We start from the raw sequence: 19,739 nt of genomic DNA on the forward strand, positions 1-19,739 counted from the left end.
TACAGTAACAGCGTATGGATACAATGGAATTTATTTCTTTATCAGTGAATTGATTTACTAGTATAGTCATCGGTCCTCTGACCTGAATTTACCACCATATATTTGTGTGCAATCATTCCTGTTTTCCTGTGCTACTATTGTATTTTACGTTGTGATGTAGTGTTGGTGGGCAATGTAAGAATATCAGTATTCTAGAGCAGATCAAGATCCATACATCAAACTATAGATGAAAAACAAACTATGGTTTAACATGAACAAGCTGTGTGCAAGTTCTTGCTCTGTTCCTGTCCTTCTCTTCCCGCAGCTGCTTGTTGTCACATGCAAACCCAGGTTCCTGGTTTGCTTCTCTCTGAACAAGTCACAAGTGATAACCAGTGTTTTCTCTGAATGCTACACAGTCACATTAAACGTGTTTTTAACTATGGCTTAATGTGATGTGTGGACTGGGCCAATAAAAGGCAGCTTCATATGGTTGACAAATTTCCCTGTCCACAGCATCTGGTTCTGAGAAGGTTATTGGATGTTCCTCAGAGTTTTCTATTCCTTGAAAAAGGTTTTTTTCAAACTTGGTTGTCCTAATTCCGTAAGGAAATTTTGTCCATTGTTTAAAGAAGTAGTTTGTCATCCGGAGATTAGTGCTACCACTCCAAACAGCTATTTGCTCGTCCCTTTAGTTGTAAGCTGTTATATTCAGGGTCTTGTGGTACCAAAATGCATTGAGATTGGGCTATCTTATGGCTCGTGCAGGGATGCGGGTGGCGCTGTGGGTAAAACCTCAGTGCCTAGGACTTGCCGATCGTATGGTCGGCGGTTCGAATCCCCGCGGCGGGGTGAGCTCCCGTCATTCGGTCCCAGCTCCTGCCCACCTAGCAGTTCAAAAGCACTCTTAAGTGCAAGTAGATAAATAGGTACCGCTTTATAGTGGGAAGGTAAACGGCGTTTCCGTGTGCTGCGCTGGTGCTGGCTTGCCAGAGCAGCTTCATCACGCTGGCCACGTGACCCGGAAGTGTCTCCGGACAGCGCTGGCCCCGGCCTCTTAAGCGAGATGAGCACGCAACCCCAGAGTCGGTCACGACTGGCCCGTACGGGCAGGGGTACCTTTACCTATGGCTTGTGCAGATCGCTGGCAGATGGTATGGATGGTTTTCTATTTACCCTTAGGCCAGGAGTAGCCAATGTTTGCTTATTTAAAATTATTTAATTAATTAAATTTGTACACCACCCTTCACCTGAAGATCATAGAGTGAGTGGTTCACAACATAAGAATACAAAATGAAAACACAAGAGACATAATAAATGAAGAGCAAAAGCAAAACAAACCAATAACCGCCTCCTGCATACACATTTAAAAGGCCATATAATGTTAATCAGCCAAATGCTTGGTTGAAGAGAAACATTTTTGCCTGCCACCTAAGGATACGTAATGATTGCAGCAGGCGAGCCGCTTCAGGGACAGCATTCCACAAATGGGGAGCCACTGCAGAAAAGGCCTGTTCACTTCTTGCTGCACCTCTCACGGAGGAGGCACATGAAGAACAGGCTCAGATTATGATTGCAGGGTCTGGGTAGATTCATATGGAGAGATGCGGCCCTTTAGGTATTGCAGTCCTGAGCCGTCTAAGGCTTTTTAGGTCAAAAATTGGACCTGGAAACTAATTGACAGACTGTGCAGTCAGGCCATGATCTGTGTAATATGCTCATACTGTCTTGTCCCGGTGAGCAACCAGGCTTCCAAATTCTGCACCAGCTGGATTTTCTGAGCTGTCTTCAGAGGCAGCCCTACTTATAACGTATAATGTGGTCCCTTCAGATGTTATTGAACTACAACTTCCACAATCCTTGACTATTGGCCAGTTTCATTGGGAGCAATAACTGGTGGGTTACCCCTTCTCTATCTTTGCATTTCAGTAGGCCTTCAAAATAACACTAGAAGTTAGTATAATGAATCTCTTTTCTCTGCTTCTCCTCTTCTGGCACCAATTCAGAACAAATTGTGATGCCACTGTGTACTGATGTATTTCTTGAGAAAACATAAAAGTTTTAGCTTGGTTCCAAAAGTAAGTGCCGGGCCAGGTTCCCTAGGATACCAGGGAACAAGTCTTGGTGTTCCATGATCAAAAGATAGCATCTTCCCATTTGTCCTTTTGCACAGGCATTGGGTCTCTGGGAACTAAAGCAAAACTGAACTAGAATAGCTGTCTTGAACTAGGTTATTGGATAAGTGGTTATTGGTTTATTTTAATTTATTGTACTTTAAATAGGTGTTTTATGTGATGATTTACATTGCCTGTGAATGTATCCTAATTTGACTGAAAGATGAAGGGCGTGTTAGAAATGTGTGTAATACACAAAATCTGCTCATGGAAGCAAGCTCTTTTTTTCATTCTTTGCACTGAGCACTTTCAGTGAAAACCAGTTTAGAAATTTTGAAGTCTGGCAATAAGGGCAATGAAAGGAACATCCTTAAATGATGCTTAGTTGAGTTTTAATTGTTCATGTCCCTGAAACTTTTTGTGTCATGTTTAATATAGCTCCTTTTAGGCATTCGAATGTCATCCATCTCAATTTACAGTGTACATGTTGCTGATTGTTTTCCAAACTGCATTTTTCCTCCTTTGGTGTTTTATCTCACCCATATCTTGGTTGAAGATTTTTTAAAAATACATGAACCTTTGGGCAATTCACAGCTATACATTGTTCACACATTACTCTCTGTGTTGGCTAAATCTGTTTGTGCCACTGGCTGTTTTTGTTTTGTTTTCTCGTTTTAAGTTTTTGGGGGGACAAGAGGCAGACAAAGAAGACACATTACATTTATCAGCTGTGGAAGAAAATATAGAATAATCTTCAAGTTAAAACTAAAGCTGCCTTTAGATCCTTAGTAGAAAGACCTTGAACATAAAATTCTCTAGTTGGAAAAACAGTACTGAGATAATAAAAAAGTCTATTCCCAAGGGTCTAAAGTATATGACTTGGATCCTGCTGCAGTCAATCAGGAAATTCCTATCAAAGTGATGCATGGTCAGACAACTTTAAGCATTTTAATTAATTGCCAATAGCTCAGATATTGAAGCTAAATAGCTGCAGAATAAAACAAAGGAATACTTTGTATTATCTACTTGCACCTATCCTTTTATAAACTGGTCCACGAATGTGTGCATAGTTAGGATCCCTTAACAGTAAAGATGGATTCTTTCTTAAAAGCATAAAAGTGCCTTCCTGGTCAAGCCATTCCAGTATTCTTTGCAATACACTCAGCAACTCTTTGGGACATGTGCAATGGAAAGTTGAACTGGAGATCTGGGAGATCTCCTGGGAATTGAAATCTGTTTCTTCATAGCAATTGCATCTCTTTGTAAAAGCCCTTCTGTGACTATCCCGTCTCTTTCTCTGGATGTAGAAGCTTAAACTGAGTAAGCCTATTTGTCCATGTAGCCTCATATTGGCTTACTCTGGGGAAGCAGTTCTCCAGAGTTTCATTCAGAGATCTTTCCCATCAACCACTCCCTGATCCCTTTCACCAGAAATTTCAGGATTAAACCAGGGATCTTCTATACACACACACACACACACACACACACACACACTGCAGTCCCTCTGCTATACATCTCCCTGATGTGATTTATCACTGTCCCCACCCCAACCCAGATTCTATAACTTGACAGAACCTTGCCTGATCTTGCTTTGTTCTTTATCATTGCAAGACTCCCCCTGGTCCCTCATACCTAACAATCCTGCTACTTGCTTGTCTTTTGGAAGATACTTGATTTACCTTTCTTGAATTTGCCTCAGCTTGCCTTCCCAATCTACGCTTTCACCAAATAACCCCTAAAGAAAGGGCTGGCTCTCTTCTGTCTACAGTGGTACCTCAGGTTAAGTACTTAATTCGTTCTGGAGGTCCGTTTTTAACCTGAAACTGTTCTTAACCTGAGGTACCACTTTAGCTAATGGGGCCTCCCACTGCCGCCGCGCCACCGGAGCACGATTTCTGTTCTCATCCTGAAGCAAAGTTCTTAACCTGAGGTACTATTTCTGGATTAGCCGAGTCTGTAACCTGAAGCGTATGTAACCTGAAGCGTATGTAACCCGAGGTACCACTGTAGTTCCATTTCCTTCACCTCTCCCTCTAAAAAGCTCTGGTCAGTAGCTAAACATCTTATCCTCCCTGAGATTGAATTATTATCCCCTAGACCAGTGAAAGAAAAGCAGATAACAGGAAGAGTCCTCAAATAATTCCCACATGGTCAGCTTGTTACAGAAGGTTGGAGGGCTATTTCTATGGGGTTGGCTGTAGCTGTAGAGGTGATAAGGAAAACATCATGGATTCTGACTTGCTTCCTTGGCTTCTGAGCTAGCTCTTAATACATACCACTACTTCCAAATACATGGGTAGGAAATTGGATGCAATGTGCATTTTGTCTTGCTTTAGCAGCAGTTTTAACAAAAAACAACAACCCTAAAACAAACCATTTTCTCTCTCATTACACTACCTTGTGTGAATTTGCACTTTACACTTTTTGAAGGAAATATTCCCCCCCCCCCATGTCGAATTATTATACCCTCAGCTCATTTTGGTTCCCGTAACAAAAATACAATTTCAAGCTTTCTGTATGAGACCATGACAAAGTGATTTTATAGCTAGTACTGAAAGTGACTAAACTTGACAACAATTGTATTTTATGACAACCTCTGCTTTCATGTCCCCAGCCTACTTTCCTATCATCATTTTTATTCCCTTTTGGTTTTCTCTTCTCTCTCCTCCTCCTCCCCTTTCCAAATGCGAGAAATTCCATATCTCTGCATTGGGTGGAAACAAATCCCTTTACCAGGAGTGCATTTTAATGGAGAGCATGCTTCACTTAAGTCACCAGAACCTTAACTGTATAATATTCAATTTCTTACCAACCCAGAACCAAAGCTTTTCCTTGAGAGCCATGTTCATAAGGGTAGTGGAAGAATTAGTATTACAGAACTAAATCAGATTAAAGTGGGGGGAGAGAATATGAATTAGATTTGTTAACAGATGGTGTGCATTGGAAATTAAAGGTGCTTTGCAAATGGAAGCGACAGCAGCTTGCCTCTTTTTCTCTTGGTCTTTCTCTTTCATGCACTTGATAGACGGGTATAAATCACAACAATCCCGTCTTGACAGCCAATTTTGAGAATTTGATCTGGTTAAAGACATGGCTTTCCCGCTCCACTCACTGAAACCGACTTCTATTTTATTTTTATACAGCACCTTGTCATATTTAGGAAAGCAGGATCACCTGTCTCCCTTTAATGAAATTTTCTTTAATTACAGTTATAGCTCTTTAGTGTTAATTACTTTTCCATTCAGGCTGAATTCTTAGCCAGTCTCATAGGAGTTTGGTTTTCCCCCACACTGACGCATATGCTACCATTTTCCTAAAGATGCTTTTCATTGTTAGAAGTTGTTGTCAGATCCATTCTAATTAGTTCTTAATTATCTGAATCATTATTGTGTAAGGAGAAAGAATTGCAAATGACTGCTAAAGTTAGTGTCTTTTTTTTGTTTTAGTTTTACAAAGAAGCCTTTAAAAGTAGCACTCAGTGCTCTTGCCAGATCTGCGAAGAGCTTAATAAATTGCCAAAATTATTGCAGAGCTATTTGTAATGTCTTTGATCCCAGATTTTTTTTTTCTTCAGAGATCAGAATGTAATTCCAGACAATCTATTTGCTTATGTAAATGGATCTCTCCCATCACTCCCCTGGAAAGTAGATTTCAGATTCAGCCCTCTGGTGTGCTTAATAATATAATTCACTTATTGCATTTAATATGGCAAGTTTGCATTTGGCTGGAGTGGGCTGCATAATCTTGGTGAATGGCAGACTTCTCCGAAGCTAGGGGAACAAAAATGAAACAGAGTATTTGGGGAGGGGGGAGACAGAGAGAGAAATCCTCTTTCAAGAAGTGAAGACAAGATCCTTAGAGCTGGCAACTAACAGTTGGTGGAAATAAAGCTTCCTACTGGCAGTCAAATCAAATGTAGTAACAACTCACCGACTCCCTGCTGCTAGCTGACAGCATGGTGTAACACACTGGGACAAACATTCACTTAAACGTTGATTGCAGGAAAACTGTCATTTCACAACTTGCCAAGTGCTATTCTTCCTCCTTTTTCTCTTTTGAGAATGAGGACATGGGGCAAAGGGATTGGGGGAAGAAATTGGGATCAGCTGGAGGGAGACACTCATGTTTTTTTCCTGCCAAACTTTTTCTTCAATAGATAGCACAGTTATTTGTTGTTGTTTTAAACTGCTTTTTATATTGAGATTAAAAAGTTAGTTTTCTGTGTCATCTGCAAAAAGGCTTTGTGAGATAAACACACCTGTTTGTGTGAAGACATTTATTCACACCCAGCTTATAGTTCTAAGAGACACAGCAGAAATCATTAAGTCAGATCACTGATAAAATCAACTGTAGTAGAATAATTTCAATGAATATATTGTAGCAATCATTTTTAAAAAGATGGACTCTTGAGTCTGTTTAGAGATTCTTGGCTATATTTTCTCCTTTCTTTTATTGCTTCTTTCTTATTCCTTTTGAAAATGACAGACAAACAGTAGGCACTTATGATCCATAGCACTAGATTTGTGACTGGCACAAGTAACTGCTTTTGATGTTGTAATCACTTCAATATAATCCTTATTTGAAAAGCCTGTTACGTCCTGGAACAAATCTTCCCTTATTTTTGTAGTATCTTTATTTTGTTTTCTGGACTGAATGCAGTGCTGACTTTCTTTCTTCTATTTCAGTCAGCTTTAAGAAGAACACATACCTCAGAATATAGTTTTGGATTATAATATTCCTTAAAAATTGTGCTTTCTCCAGGTGTGTGGGAGAGAGGGGCGGGATGGGGAGTTGCTAAGTGAAACAGTGTGCCTGGGGAGAGATGGGAGACAGACCAAGGTTGGTTGAAAACGGGCCAAAGCTTTCTCGCTTACAGCTTCCATGAATTTGCTGTGAAGCTGTTTGGCCCTGCAATGCTGCTGACAGCTGAGTGGCCCTGGGAAGAGACTAACCCCCTGCTGGACAAACAAGGGAGGAAAAGAGGCATAAGGCATTATATGCCATGACCTGCTCATGCTTCCTATAGGCACCGATGTTAGGCTGTGTCTGGCATCCATTGTAGACTGGCCAATGTGTTCAAATCTCAATATCCTTTAAGTGGTGATTTCTTTTGTTCCCCACTCACCCTCAGCAAAACTCTATGGTCCCTGGCTAATGCACAGGTTGTGATGCCACGAACATTACATAACAGCCAGACCAGATATTGGAAGTAAAGATCAGGTGGCAAAACGATCTGCTGAACCTCTGCCGAGACCAGACCCCCTTTTTTAATGAAGCAGAATAGTACCCATTTCCATCTGCCCTGATAGACCCACCCCACAGCCAAGCAACATGAAGCTTGTGGAGGGGAAGGCGTCCTAAGGTGATATAGCCACCTTTCAAGTTCCATGGGAACTTGAGGCTTGCAGGGAAAGCTAACAGTGCCTGGTCAAGTGGAGAGTAGCTAGAAAAGGACCTTGGACAGCTCCAATGAGCCATGCTGAAGCCACTCCAAGAAGTGTTGTCTCTCTAGGAAGCTAGAGCTGACTGAGGATTTGTGTATGTGGGCCAGACCTAAAGTGTGTTAGGATCCACCTCTTTGGATGGTTGACTCGTTAAAGAACCCTTCCCTTATCTGTAGCCTTTTGACTTGCAAAGCTGGGGAGACAGAGGCAATACGGGGGACTCCTATGAATCAAAGGAAGGTGGCAGGACTGTGTTCTGCTGCTGGGATGGACCTGAATAAAGTACTGTTGGTTTTCTCCCCCATACTCCCCAAAAATCCTGTCCTTTGTTGCCATTCGCTTCCAGAACCCCAGATCCTGACACTAAGGATGAGTGTCTTGCTGAGCATTGTGGACCACACACCCCACCATTTTCTCCCCAACACTTTATCCAGAGGACTATTTTTATAATGCCGTACACAATCGAAATGTTCTGGAAGGATTGGAACACTCTATGCCTGAATGCCTTGGAAAGTTGAACTGCTTTATTCAAAAAGCTGCAGGATTGACTCTTACAAATATGAAATCTTTTTCCTAGCTGCGAACTGGGCTCTGTTTTCCTGTCATATTTTAGCATGTAATCGGATGTGAGTGACTCATTCCTTGACTAAAAAATTCAATGTGAAATATTGAAATGGAAATAGGGAAAAAAAGAATTTCACAGCTATTATATTTCTAAGCTACGGTTTAACTATAATTTTAGGAACTATGATTCTACATGTCTACTATTTTTACTTTAGTTTCACTTTATGGCATATTGTAATTGAGGCACGAATCTTAAACAGATTCAGGAGTGACTAGGTTTGCACCTCCCACCAATAACTCTTAATATGTTGTGTTCTTTTGAGCATGGGCTAGTTTTATACTCATTTTTATGTCTCACTTTTATATAGATCCCCAGCCTGCTACCTATGTATAAGCTGTATTGCAGAGTGTGTTTTTTTTATTCAGGGCTGCTATGGACATTTTTAGCCTCCAATTTTTAAAAATGTAACTCCTCGTTCGGGGAAGCTGCAATTTTGCTTGATATTAAAAGCTTCTGTCCTGAATATGACAGGGTTTCTCAAAATCGAAAAGACCAAGAATAATGACTAAAAAGTAGAAGTCATAAAACCTACAAAAAATATTAAGGGTTTCTTTTTAAAAAAGAATGAGTGACTTTGTTGGTGTCACAGCATTGGGTTGTTGTTTTTTAAAGAGGACTGTAAAAACAAGGGCATGGGGAAAATTAAATTCCTTTCATGGCAAGGGATGTGCGTATGTTTTCATATATGTATGCGTGTGCGTGCAAAATATGCAACTACACTTACAAGTTATCACTTCTTAAAAAAAAATTTATTTTGGACACTGGCAGGTTTAAAAGTTAACTGTCATCCACTTCTGGTCATCAATTGTCAACATTCATTTTGAGAGCCTGAACACCAAATTGTCTGAATACAAATGCACATCCCTGTGTTGAGCCATACTTCTTTTTGAAAGACTTGATACTTGTAGAAATTAGTTATTTGGGTTTTTTCCTCAAAAAGCTTAAGAGAAGGTTTCTTAGTAGTACATGAAATTGTTACAACTGAATTCTCTCTGTGTGTATGTATTCAAATAAAAAAACCCCCACACATACACACACATGTGAAAATTGATACTACTAATTTAGTTTTTTCAAATACTGTATATTTTCTTTACCTTTGAATTTTTTTTTAAAAAAACAATAACACGTGTCATATCTACATGTGTAGGACATACTGAAAAGTGACTTAATTTTAGTGTCTCTCACTCACATACCTGTCAAGGGCATAAGGCCATGTAATCTTGTTTTGTTTTGTTTTGGGTGGTAGAAGAACATTTACCTTCCACTGCCTGCCAGTGCTGCTAATGTTGACCCCACAAGCAAAAATCTAGCAGCATGTCATGGCCTTTAAAGATCCATCAGCTTTGTCTACTGCAGAAACAGTGCATGTCTAAAGACACATTTAATTAAAGCTGCATTAGTGCATATATACAGACTTGTTAAAACACTTAGTTTGTCTCAATAATATTGATTAAATAGCAGTAGTTTGTTTAATCCAAGTGTATTTTTTCAATTATTACATTACTTAAAAGTCATCAGGGTAATGGTTATTACTAGTGAAATATCATGTTAGTTATAGAGTAATGTCATAAGAATTGATTTGGACTTGGCAGGAAAGAAAGGCACATACATTCTCTCTGTCATATAATGCCAGAGCCCGATTTAGATGATTAGGACAAGAGGTTTCTGTGTAGTCTTAATTCATATAAAATGTGTGTGTTTTATAGACTTACAGGTTGCTCTCTACTACCTAAATAGCCATTATATCAATGAGCACCTCAGCCAGTTAATTATGCAAAACATCCTGTATATAATTACATGGTATTATTATGCATTTAATAGTTTTATTGATTTGCCACTTGCCTACATATAGTATTTAGAACTATAAACAAGGGATGCTTACTTTAAATTGGAATAGACCCAAGGAAATTAACTCAAGATAAATTATGCCGGTTTGCATTTACTGCTTCTGATTTAATCCTTGTGTGTTGTAAGATAGCCACAATTCCTAGTTTGCAGAATCATGTGATGTCACCAGGACCATTTTATTTCTTTTCCCATTTTTGAGAGATTGATTCGTCAATGCTGTTTTAAGATGGTCCTTGTGTGCACACTATTACCTTGGTTTTTTTTATTTATTTGGGGAGCAATTTGCTTGGAAGTGCTCCCACATTAAGTTAGTGCACTATATTTAATAGAAGAAGAGGAAGGAGAGAACAGGGTCAAGAGGATAGGTTTTCAAACATTTTCTTCACTGTGTGTCCTTTTTCTGTGACACATTCCCCCCCCCCCCCGCCAGTTATCTGCAGCATGGCTATTACTGTGAAGGGATATCTCTTTCTTTACCACTTCTTCCTTCACCGCAGTTGGTGACAAGGGAGGTTGTAGGCTCTCCCCCCAAGAACAAAAGCAACATAAATTTTAAAGACGATGGAAGTAAATTTTACAGACAAAATAAGAAAAAAGCCTATTTTTAGTTGCAAATTGCTTCTTGTTAATCTCTGTGCAGATGTTATTTAAAGTAATGAAATACGCTTTTGACTGTCATTTATATAGGCCAGAATTACTTCTGATTATTTTACTATTAATGGTCTCTTCCATTAGGTTAACCAGGCACACCTCAAGATATTTCTTATTAAAAGGGAAAAATATCCTTTTCTATTCCTTTTCCAACTAAGCCAGTGCACCTTAATGCAATGATGATATGTTAGACGCAGCAGTTGTCAAAGCATCGTATTACAGTGATGCCATAATGACACCCTGTCTCTGTAAAGTAGTCATGTTTTCTCAAATCACACGTTGCACCGTTGATTTCTGACATGACACTTCATTCAGTCGCTTTCCTTTTCTTCGGCGTTGCCATTCTCTGACAATAGCAGCTGGTGCCCATTTTCCTGCTAAGTGATTCACATTTTGCCACTTTGCTAGAGTGCAATTAGCTGAGGCAGAAAAAAGTGCTCATTGTAAAATAGCTCAGCTGAGATTGTAACTCAACTCAGTAACGAGAGTTTGTGTGAGAGAGTCTTGAGGTGACTTGGGTGTCGGAGAAGGGGGAGCAATGTGTTTGGGTTTCCTTCCACACAAATATTTATTCTCATTTATAGTAAAAAAAAAAGATTTCTGGTTTTTGCTGGTTTTGTTAAAGCATTGATTGTGCTTTTAGGGTCATAAAATCTTTTGAAACGGAGGCCACAGGTATATGTGAGGAAACTAATGGTTTTGTTATTAAAGACCAGATTTCAAAAGAAAAGGAGCCGGATTCGAGTTCTGCCTTCCTTGTCAAAGTTTAAATTGGAAGCTTGCTAGAAACGGATACCTTCTTTGAGGGGAAGAGGTTTCTTTGATTATGAAACACTATAAAACGCTGATATCCACATGCACACCATTCCAAACCTGCTTAGCTGATTTGTTGCTGCTTTGGGGCTGCAGGGGGAGGAGGAGAGGAAGGGGAAGTCCTGTTGCATGAGTGGAAGTATGTTCTGCTCCTGAAAACACACAACTGAGTATCACCCACTATGTATATCAGGAGGGGGAAACCTATGGGCCTCCAGATGTTGTTGGACTACAACTCCATAATTCTTGACGCTGGCAGTGCTGACTGCGGCTGATGGGAGTTGGAATTCAACAATACCTGGAGGGCCACATCCCTAATATATATTGATCATGCTATAGAAATAAAAATAATGATATTGTTTTGTAATTTACGCCCAATCCTAAAAGCACCATCCTAAAAGTTGGATTCATTTTAATTGAATATCGTTTCCATGTAAGATTCTAGAGAGAGTAGTCCTTTGAAAATGGAAACATTGTGTCCAGGATTATTGCAAAACTTTGACCCAAATACCTGCAGCACTATAGCTAAAACTCTGGTCCATTTTCATTGTACTTTCCTGGAAATTGGGTTGTGTTGTTTTTTTTACTAGCCAAATCCTAAATATGTTTTATGGAATTAAGTGATTTCAGTGGAACTTACTGCCACATAATGAGGTCAGAATAAAGCTGTGAGCCAGCATGCTTAATATTCCTAGTATTCCATAAGAACCTGGCTGAAAAAAGGGATTATGCATCTGCTGAGTTCTGTCCTCTTGCATGCGTGTTTAATTAATTTCAAAATTGACTTGCTCAATGGGTTTCTTGGCCCTAGCCTTATAGTGACCAGTGGCCATTCATCATAGCTATCAAAGTGAAAAACTAAAATCTTTAGCAGCTTTTATTAAGAAAATTTAGAAATGTGCTGTGGCATGCAATATCAGTATTTTGTTTGTTGTAGGGATTTAAGTAGGGGAGGTTGCTAACTGTCTTGGTATGCAGTTGGAGGCTGTGAACTCCCATTACACAGATAAAAGATCTACTTTACTTCAAATTAACCCTACCCCACATCCCAGTCTATGGGGCTGTGACCAGATCCTTTTCTGTAATAAAAAGGGATAAGCATTTTTTTAAAAAAAGAATCTCTAGTATAGAAAGGCATCCCTATATATTTACGTATATATGAAAATTACTCACCTGTATTTCTTGACAGAGAAAAGAGGTGTAATCTCCAGGTTGTTTGCTTAACGTACCTTCTCTCAGAAAAAAACCAGACAAACATGCATATATGTGACACTTCACAAGCTGCTTTTTCATGCATTTGCCCTACAAATGTCCACCATCCTTTCTACAAGATGGGCTCAGCCCTTAGGTACACCTGGAAGAACAATTGGAGTTACCAGCCAATTGAATAAAAACAATAATAAAGAGGAAAATAATCCTACCATGGCTTTAAAATAAATATTGTACACTTAAATATGACACATGTAATTTCTCATTGTAAACGTTAACTACATTTAGATTTTTATTAATCTGCTGTGACCTAAAAAAAAAATATCTGTATTAACAGCACAATGTGGAATTGGACTTTGAATGCAGATAAAGCCATCATCTTGAGAATAGCTCTTTCTGACAAAAAGGTGTTCTTTTGAAATAAAGTCCTATTCACTACATTCCTCTTAGAGTTAATGTGAATTTTAGTGCCTCTAATTTAAGATTGAAGTGAGGTCTAGAATAAAAATCACTGGCTGACAATTGAATTATAGACAGTTGTGAATATTTCAGGCTTGCATAAAAGAGCTTCAGAAAATCATGCACACAGAGAAAGAGGGAATTAAGGTTGAACTAGTTTTTTGGAATATGGTAATTGTGGCACTAGTACGTCTTCAGTGTAATGAGCTAAGTAGTAATTAGGAAGCAACTGTTTTCCTTTAGAGGTCTTTAAAAAAATTTAAAATCTGCCCAGCAATAGTGGACTCAAGTGATGAGTGCTAACACTATTGTAGCATAGTTAAAACCTAATTGGGCAACCCTTCTCAATATATGGCAAACGAGGACTGAGCTCACTCAGTGACCATAGCAGGTAGAAAGGAAAAATGGAAAACATGGGGGTTGGAGTAGATTGCCCTACGTGGAAGTACTATGGTGCCAAAATTTTCTCTTTAAACATGAAAAAACTCCACCAATTGATAAAAATAAATTACATTTTTAAATTATCAAAAGGTAAAGAAAATTTGAGTGAAATTGTCACAGGTGAACTGTATTGATTTGTTGCTGTGCTTAATTTGTTTTTAAGATGATCAAGGGATATTTGTGACCGAGTGCCTCATTACATTCACAAATAATCTTTGGCACTCTGTGCCATGCAGCCTTCCCAGGTGCCCAGTCTTCCTGAAAACTTCATTTTGTTCTTGACTTTCCTTTCCAGCAAGCATGGGAAGGTAGGGAGACTGCTTGCTATGTCTCTGAGAACTATTGCCCTCTGTTTTTAAAGAGTGAAGACTTTTAGTTTTTTAAAGAAATCAGTGTGGAAATATTTTTCAAAAGGTAAAAGAAAGGAGTTCTCTTCAAAAAACAAAGTCAGCAAATGTATTCCTCTGTGGTGCTGAGTAGCCAGCCTCCCTGACTTCCTATGAGTCATTTGATGCCCAGGGGAAGACGTCATGAGGTAACTCCTTCCATGGGCTTTTTCAGATCAGAAAGTGCAGGCAGCTGGGGAAGCTGCATGGAGAAATGTTTAATGGAAAGAAAAATACATACACCACAATTGGCCACCTCACAACAATAAGGTAAGCTCAACACTGCACTCACTGAAATATGTGTGTGTACGCATGTGTGCACGCCCTGCAAAAGAGGCAGAAAAATGGAAGCTTTATCTGCAGGGAAAGACAGCTTTCAGGAAAGTGAAATACAAGCTTTGGCACAGTGCTAGCTGGAACCTTGAACAGAAGCACCCATGTTCAACATTGTAACATTTTGTTCCACTTAGTTATTCCAGACATAGATTCTCCTTCCTCCCTGTGTTCTTCCTTATAATAATTAAAAACGACAGCAAAAAATATCCTTAGTTGCACCATCTACCTTGTTTTGAGTCATGTTTGGTTTTATTCTCCTAGGAACTAAGCCAAGTTTTCATCCATTGACATAATTTGTGTTGCTTTTTCCTTTCTGTGCAGTGGTGGTTGTTGATTTTGAACCTGCCTGCACCTGCAGCCATAGACATGGTCAGATAAAACTTAAGTTAGTACAGTGGTACCTCAGGTTACAAATGCTCCAGCTTACAAACACTTTGGGTTACAAACTTCGCTAACCCGGAAATAGTACCTCAGGTTGAGAACTTTGCCCGAGGATAAGAACGGAAATCATGGGGGGTGGGGGGAGGCCCCGTTAGCAAAAGCGCACCCCAGGTTAAGAATGGTTTCGGGTTAAGAACAGACCTCCGGAACAAATTAAGTTTGTAACCCGAGGTACCACTGTACTAAGAAACCACAACTTCAAAGATACTGGGAGTTTGTAGTCTTAATAATTACCAGGTCCCATGTTGATGACATCTTGTGCTTTCTAAGATGATGGCTAATATTTTGGTTCTGACATCATGGGCATGGGAAAAGAGAACAGGTACCAGTATGTATTTGGGAAGTTAATCTGTGCAATTTACTGGAGTTGCAAAACCACAGTTGTAAATTAAAGGTAATTCTGCAAGCTGTACTTCAATGACTTTTTATGAAATCACAACAGAGAGGAGTTATAGTAAGAAGGGGGAAGCACATCTGTGACATTGTATGGGTGGTGCCAGAATGAGCTGCAACTTGATCAAATATTTAATTGAAACTATAGTTAAAGAGAACAGCAACTTTCTGGCAAACTCTCACTGTGGCCTAATCACCAAGTACTGCATGGCTAAGAAATAACTACAGTCTGCAGCAGTTATAACCCTGATATCTTATTTCATTGAATCATCATCATCATATTGATATGCCACCCATCTGAGTGGGTTGCCCCAGCCTCTCTGTGTGGCTCCCAACAAAATATTAAAAACACAATAAAACATCAGCCATTAAAAACTTCCCTGTACAGGACTGCCTTCAGGTGTCTTCTAAAACTCATATAGTTATTTACCTGTTTGTTATTGGTAGATTATGATTAAATTTTAAAACAATTCTCTCACAGTTAAATAAAATATATGTTGGGATATGGGGCTGGTGGCTTCTCATTTCAGTCACAGATCATAATGTATGTGAGAGCTGTCCAGTAATTATACGGTAATAAGTTGAGCAGTGGTATAAGTACTCTAAATTAAAAGGAATTCACAGAGTTGCCGTAAGTCAGCACTGATCCACTTTCTTTCAAATGTGGACTTGAGAAAAGTGCTTAGCCAGGAGTGGAAGGTGAGAGTCAAGAGAGCTATTTATTAATTATGACATCCATTAACAATTGAAAATACAAGGCAGCAGATGCAGAAGAAAAGACAGGGTCCCCTCCTACCCTTTCTGTCTAGTTCTAAGAAGCCACAGGTGGTTGTTGTTGTTATTTTTAAAAGCTTTCTGTCTTATAGGCTACTATAATTATTTTACTTATCTTTATCATTGTAATAGTAATAGTAATAGTCACTCAGATATTTGTCTAATGGCTTTTAGATCTTCAAGGCAAATTTTTCTTTTGAGTAGTAACAGAATTCTCAGTATATTTACATTGTCAACTGTGATTTATTTTGTCCAAGTTCTTTTAGTTGTCAATCCACTTGGGGGCAGAGGGTGGGAAGTCTGTCTACTATAAGTGCTCCAGTTTCAAACTACAAGGGCATGTAAAGAAATACTGTCTGTGACTTCCACTCACCTCTGGAACTACCTTCTCCCAGAGAATCTCCATCAAAGTTTAAGCCTTTATGTGTTCTCGAGTTCTTGCTTTTGGTGGCAAAGGGTCAAACTGATGCTAAACTTGTAGTTCCATGAACCTTTTTAAAAAAATGCAAATAGCAGCTGCAGGTTTCTTTGGGCAAGAGTGGCACCACAACATATGGGAATTGGAAATTTGCCTCTTCACCCTTGCTGTAGTTCCAACAAGAATTACTCTACTCCCAAAAGCTTCCATTGGCAATGAGAGGAAAGCTCCCATTGGCACCAATGGATGCTTTCCAGTGCCAATAGTAGTTTGGACGGACAACTGTCAAAGCTGCTGCAGCAGGGAAAATATTTAAATTTTGTTCCCTCTCACTGCAGTCCCAATCCTGCATGGGAACCTCCACAGCTACATTTTTAAAAAGGATTCATGGAACTGTAAGTTTATCATCATATGTCAGTGATGGCCAAACTTGGCCCTCCAGCTGTTTTGGGACTACAACTCCCACCATCCCTAGCTAACAGGACCAGTGGTTAGGGTTGATGGGAATTGTAGTCCCAAAACAGCTGGAGGGCCAAGTTTGGCCATCACTGTCATATGTAGTTTGACTCTAAGAGTTACATAGATAGAGATTTTTTTTTAAAGTATTCTATAATGCATATGCTTATATTTTCTTAAAATAGCTAACTGTTCTAAGCATCAGAAAGAGTGAGACAGATATTACAATAAATAAACTTATTCCAAATCTCAGTAGGTTTATGTTGAATAAAGTCCTTTTGAGAATTGTGACTTCCCTCCCTTGCAAAGAACCATTAGAGTTTTGATACTAACAGAAGTTATTTGCCCCCCAAAATTCCAGCTTTGGTCGCTATCTACTCCAACCATCTATTTTGGTTGCATTGATCTCAGTTGTCCTGCTTGTTAAAAAATCAAATCAAATAGACTCTAAGTTTACCCATGCTTGTGTTTTATAAACATGTTAAAAGTACATGTGCATCTACAACTTATTCCCGCTTGGAGATCAGATGCAGTATATATGTAATTTTAATACGATGATCTAACTATGTAACGTTTTATGTTTTATGTGGATTTAAGCTGCATTTTTAAATTGATCTGTGTGAATGTCCAGTTTCTAAATGTTGGTTTGTCTTACTAGTCAGTCTCTGTTTATGCTTGCCCTGTCCCTGCCCCTGAGTCCTCTGGCAGGTGGCATCTCTTTTCATTTAGTTTTAGGTTGAAGACATTAATAAACAGCATGGGACATTCCTGCTATTTCTTACCTTCTGTAAACCACCAAGGAAACTAGTGCTAATACGCCCAGGAACCTCACCAAAATGCTGGAGAGGGTGCACCTCCACAGGCACATACCTCCACATGTGGTGGGAGTGTCCCAAAATCCAACTATTCTGGACAACAGCCATACAAGAAATATGTAAAATAACTAAGCAAGTATTAGATATCACCCCAGAATTGGCCCTACTAAACATCTTCCAAGACAACAATGCCCATTTACACCACAAAGAACTCATAACCCACCTACTTTCAGCAGCCAGAAACACCATAACCAGACACTGGAGAGACCTGTCAGGAGTAAGCATGGACCAATGGTACCAAATAGTATGGGAAACAGCCCTACTAGAAAAATTAACTAATAAACTGAAACTGACACGGGGACAAACAAAAGAAGACGCCTTCACCCCGGTATGGCTCCCCTTTATCACATACACAGCCCAACAAGACAATGACAATAATCCACCAACAGCATACAAATCAATATGGCTAACCTGATCCAAAACACCCACCCCACTCACACATGAAAACAAAGATCACCACAGCCAATCACAAACAAACAACCACACCCTAGGCCAACCCCAACCTCTCTCACCACCAAAGGAACACAAGTAACGCTGACACCAAACTCTACATACATTAAGCATAATAGAAACATCGCCACCCGACCCCACCCCCACCCATCTTCCCTCCCCCCACTCCCCCTTTCTTTTTCCTTCCTTCCTTTCTTTTTTTTTTCCCTTCTCCCCCTAATGCCTCAACAAATGAAATGTATTTGTAAAAATGTTACATGGAAAAAAAATACACGAGGCATTACACTTCTGTAAAACAAGAAAATCCTTAATAAAAAAAAAAACCAGAAAAAAAAGAATAAGGGAGAACTGCTCAAGTGTGAGAGGGGATGTGAGCTTCTAATCCAACAACATGGATGAGCAAACTTGGTGCCTATGAGTAACCAATTGGAACTTTTTAAAAAATAAAAATAAAATGCCAGTTTATTAGGAAAAATCACAAGCAATATTTAACTTCTTACTTGTGTTTCGAAATGTTTGAGCAAAGCAACGTGAGACTTGGGACAGAGCATACTCATCCCAGACTCAGCTGTGCCTTGGGAAAAGATTTCAGGGCTGCTTCCATGGAGGACAAATTAAGCATAACCCTTGACTCTATTGAAACTAGCAAAAGTTTGTGATGAAAATAACAGTGGAAGACTGCTGGCTAAATGAGAGGACAGAACCAAAGCACTGCCAGCTAAAACAGTCACAGTTCTGTTCCCTTCCCAAATTCAACTGAACACTCTTAAAAAGAAGAAAACTCTTCTGACCAAATCTCAGTATTTTCATTCATAATTATAAAAAGGCCTTGCTGTGATAACACAATATGTAAATGTGCATGAGTTAATTGATTAGCATTTAACATATTGAAATCAAAAAGCTAATCAGATAAAACCTTTTAAGTTTGGTAACTACTCAAGAAATCTTGTGACGTCTGTTGTCCCTTGTTTCTAGGGACTCTTTCACACTTAATATCTCTTAGATTTAGGCATCAAATTGGTACACTAGTAAGGGAGCTATGGCTACACTCAAGCTTCTTCTTAATGGGTGAAATGGCATTTAGTGAATTCCTGGAAGAATTTCAAAGAGTCTACTTAACATGCTAATTGTCATCGCATCTTTGTCTCTTCAGTTGCAGACCACATAGTATTACATTGTAATTTTGCTGCATACCATACTTGCAAAAAGTGAGCGATTTTTACTCCTTTGACAGGGAGACAATCCACAAGTTCAAATGTCTGTTCCCTTTTAGGTACAGTATCAAATATTTTAGCAAATACAACTTCTCTCTATTTCCTCCATTAAAAACAAACATACGATAATAATAATTTATTATTTATTCCCCACCCATCTGGCTGGGTTTCCCCAGCCACTCTAGGTGACTTCCAACAAAAGATTAAAAAAACAAACAAACCCCACAACCTACTTACCTCATATGAACTTGCAGGTGTATGGGGTGCTTACACAGTTATTGGCTAGTCTTAAGATAATACGTAAAATGTAATTGCAGCTATAGCTGATGAATCATCCCACTTAGATTTTGTGAAACAGGAGTCAAACCTTAATTATTTGTTGGAAAACTGAGATGACCCATTACTAAATAGCT

At 39.1% G+C, this 19,739-nt stretch overlaps 1 protein-coding gene across 21 annotated transcripts in view; it reads left to right on the forward strand.

Moving 5' to 3' along the window:
- Nucleotides 1-19,739, forward strand: part of ESRRG (estrogen related receptor gamma) — a 483,548-nt gene that overhangs the window by 309,924 nt on the left and 153,885 nt on the right. Inside the window, exon 1 of one of the 21 annotated variants that reach the window (XM_081000560.1) lies at nucleotides 14,145-14,239. The exons of the other annotated variants lie outside the window; for them this stretch is intronic. Within the exon in view, the coding sequence (XP_080856686.1) occupies nucleotides 14,184-14,239 (56 nt within the window). The 5' untranslated portion in view covers nucleotides 14,145-14,183. Of the gene's footprint in view, nucleotides 1-14,144; nucleotides 14,240-19,739 lie in introns of those variants that run through there. 21 annotated transcript variants of the gene reach the window in all.

This window comes from Podarcis pityusensis (genome assembly GCF_964106645.2).
Source record: "Podarcis pityusensis genome assembly, chromosome: 3".
NCBI classification, from domain to species: domain Eukaryota; kingdom Metazoa; phylum Chordata; class Lepidosauria; order Squamata; family Lacertidae; genus Podarcis; species Podarcis pityusensis.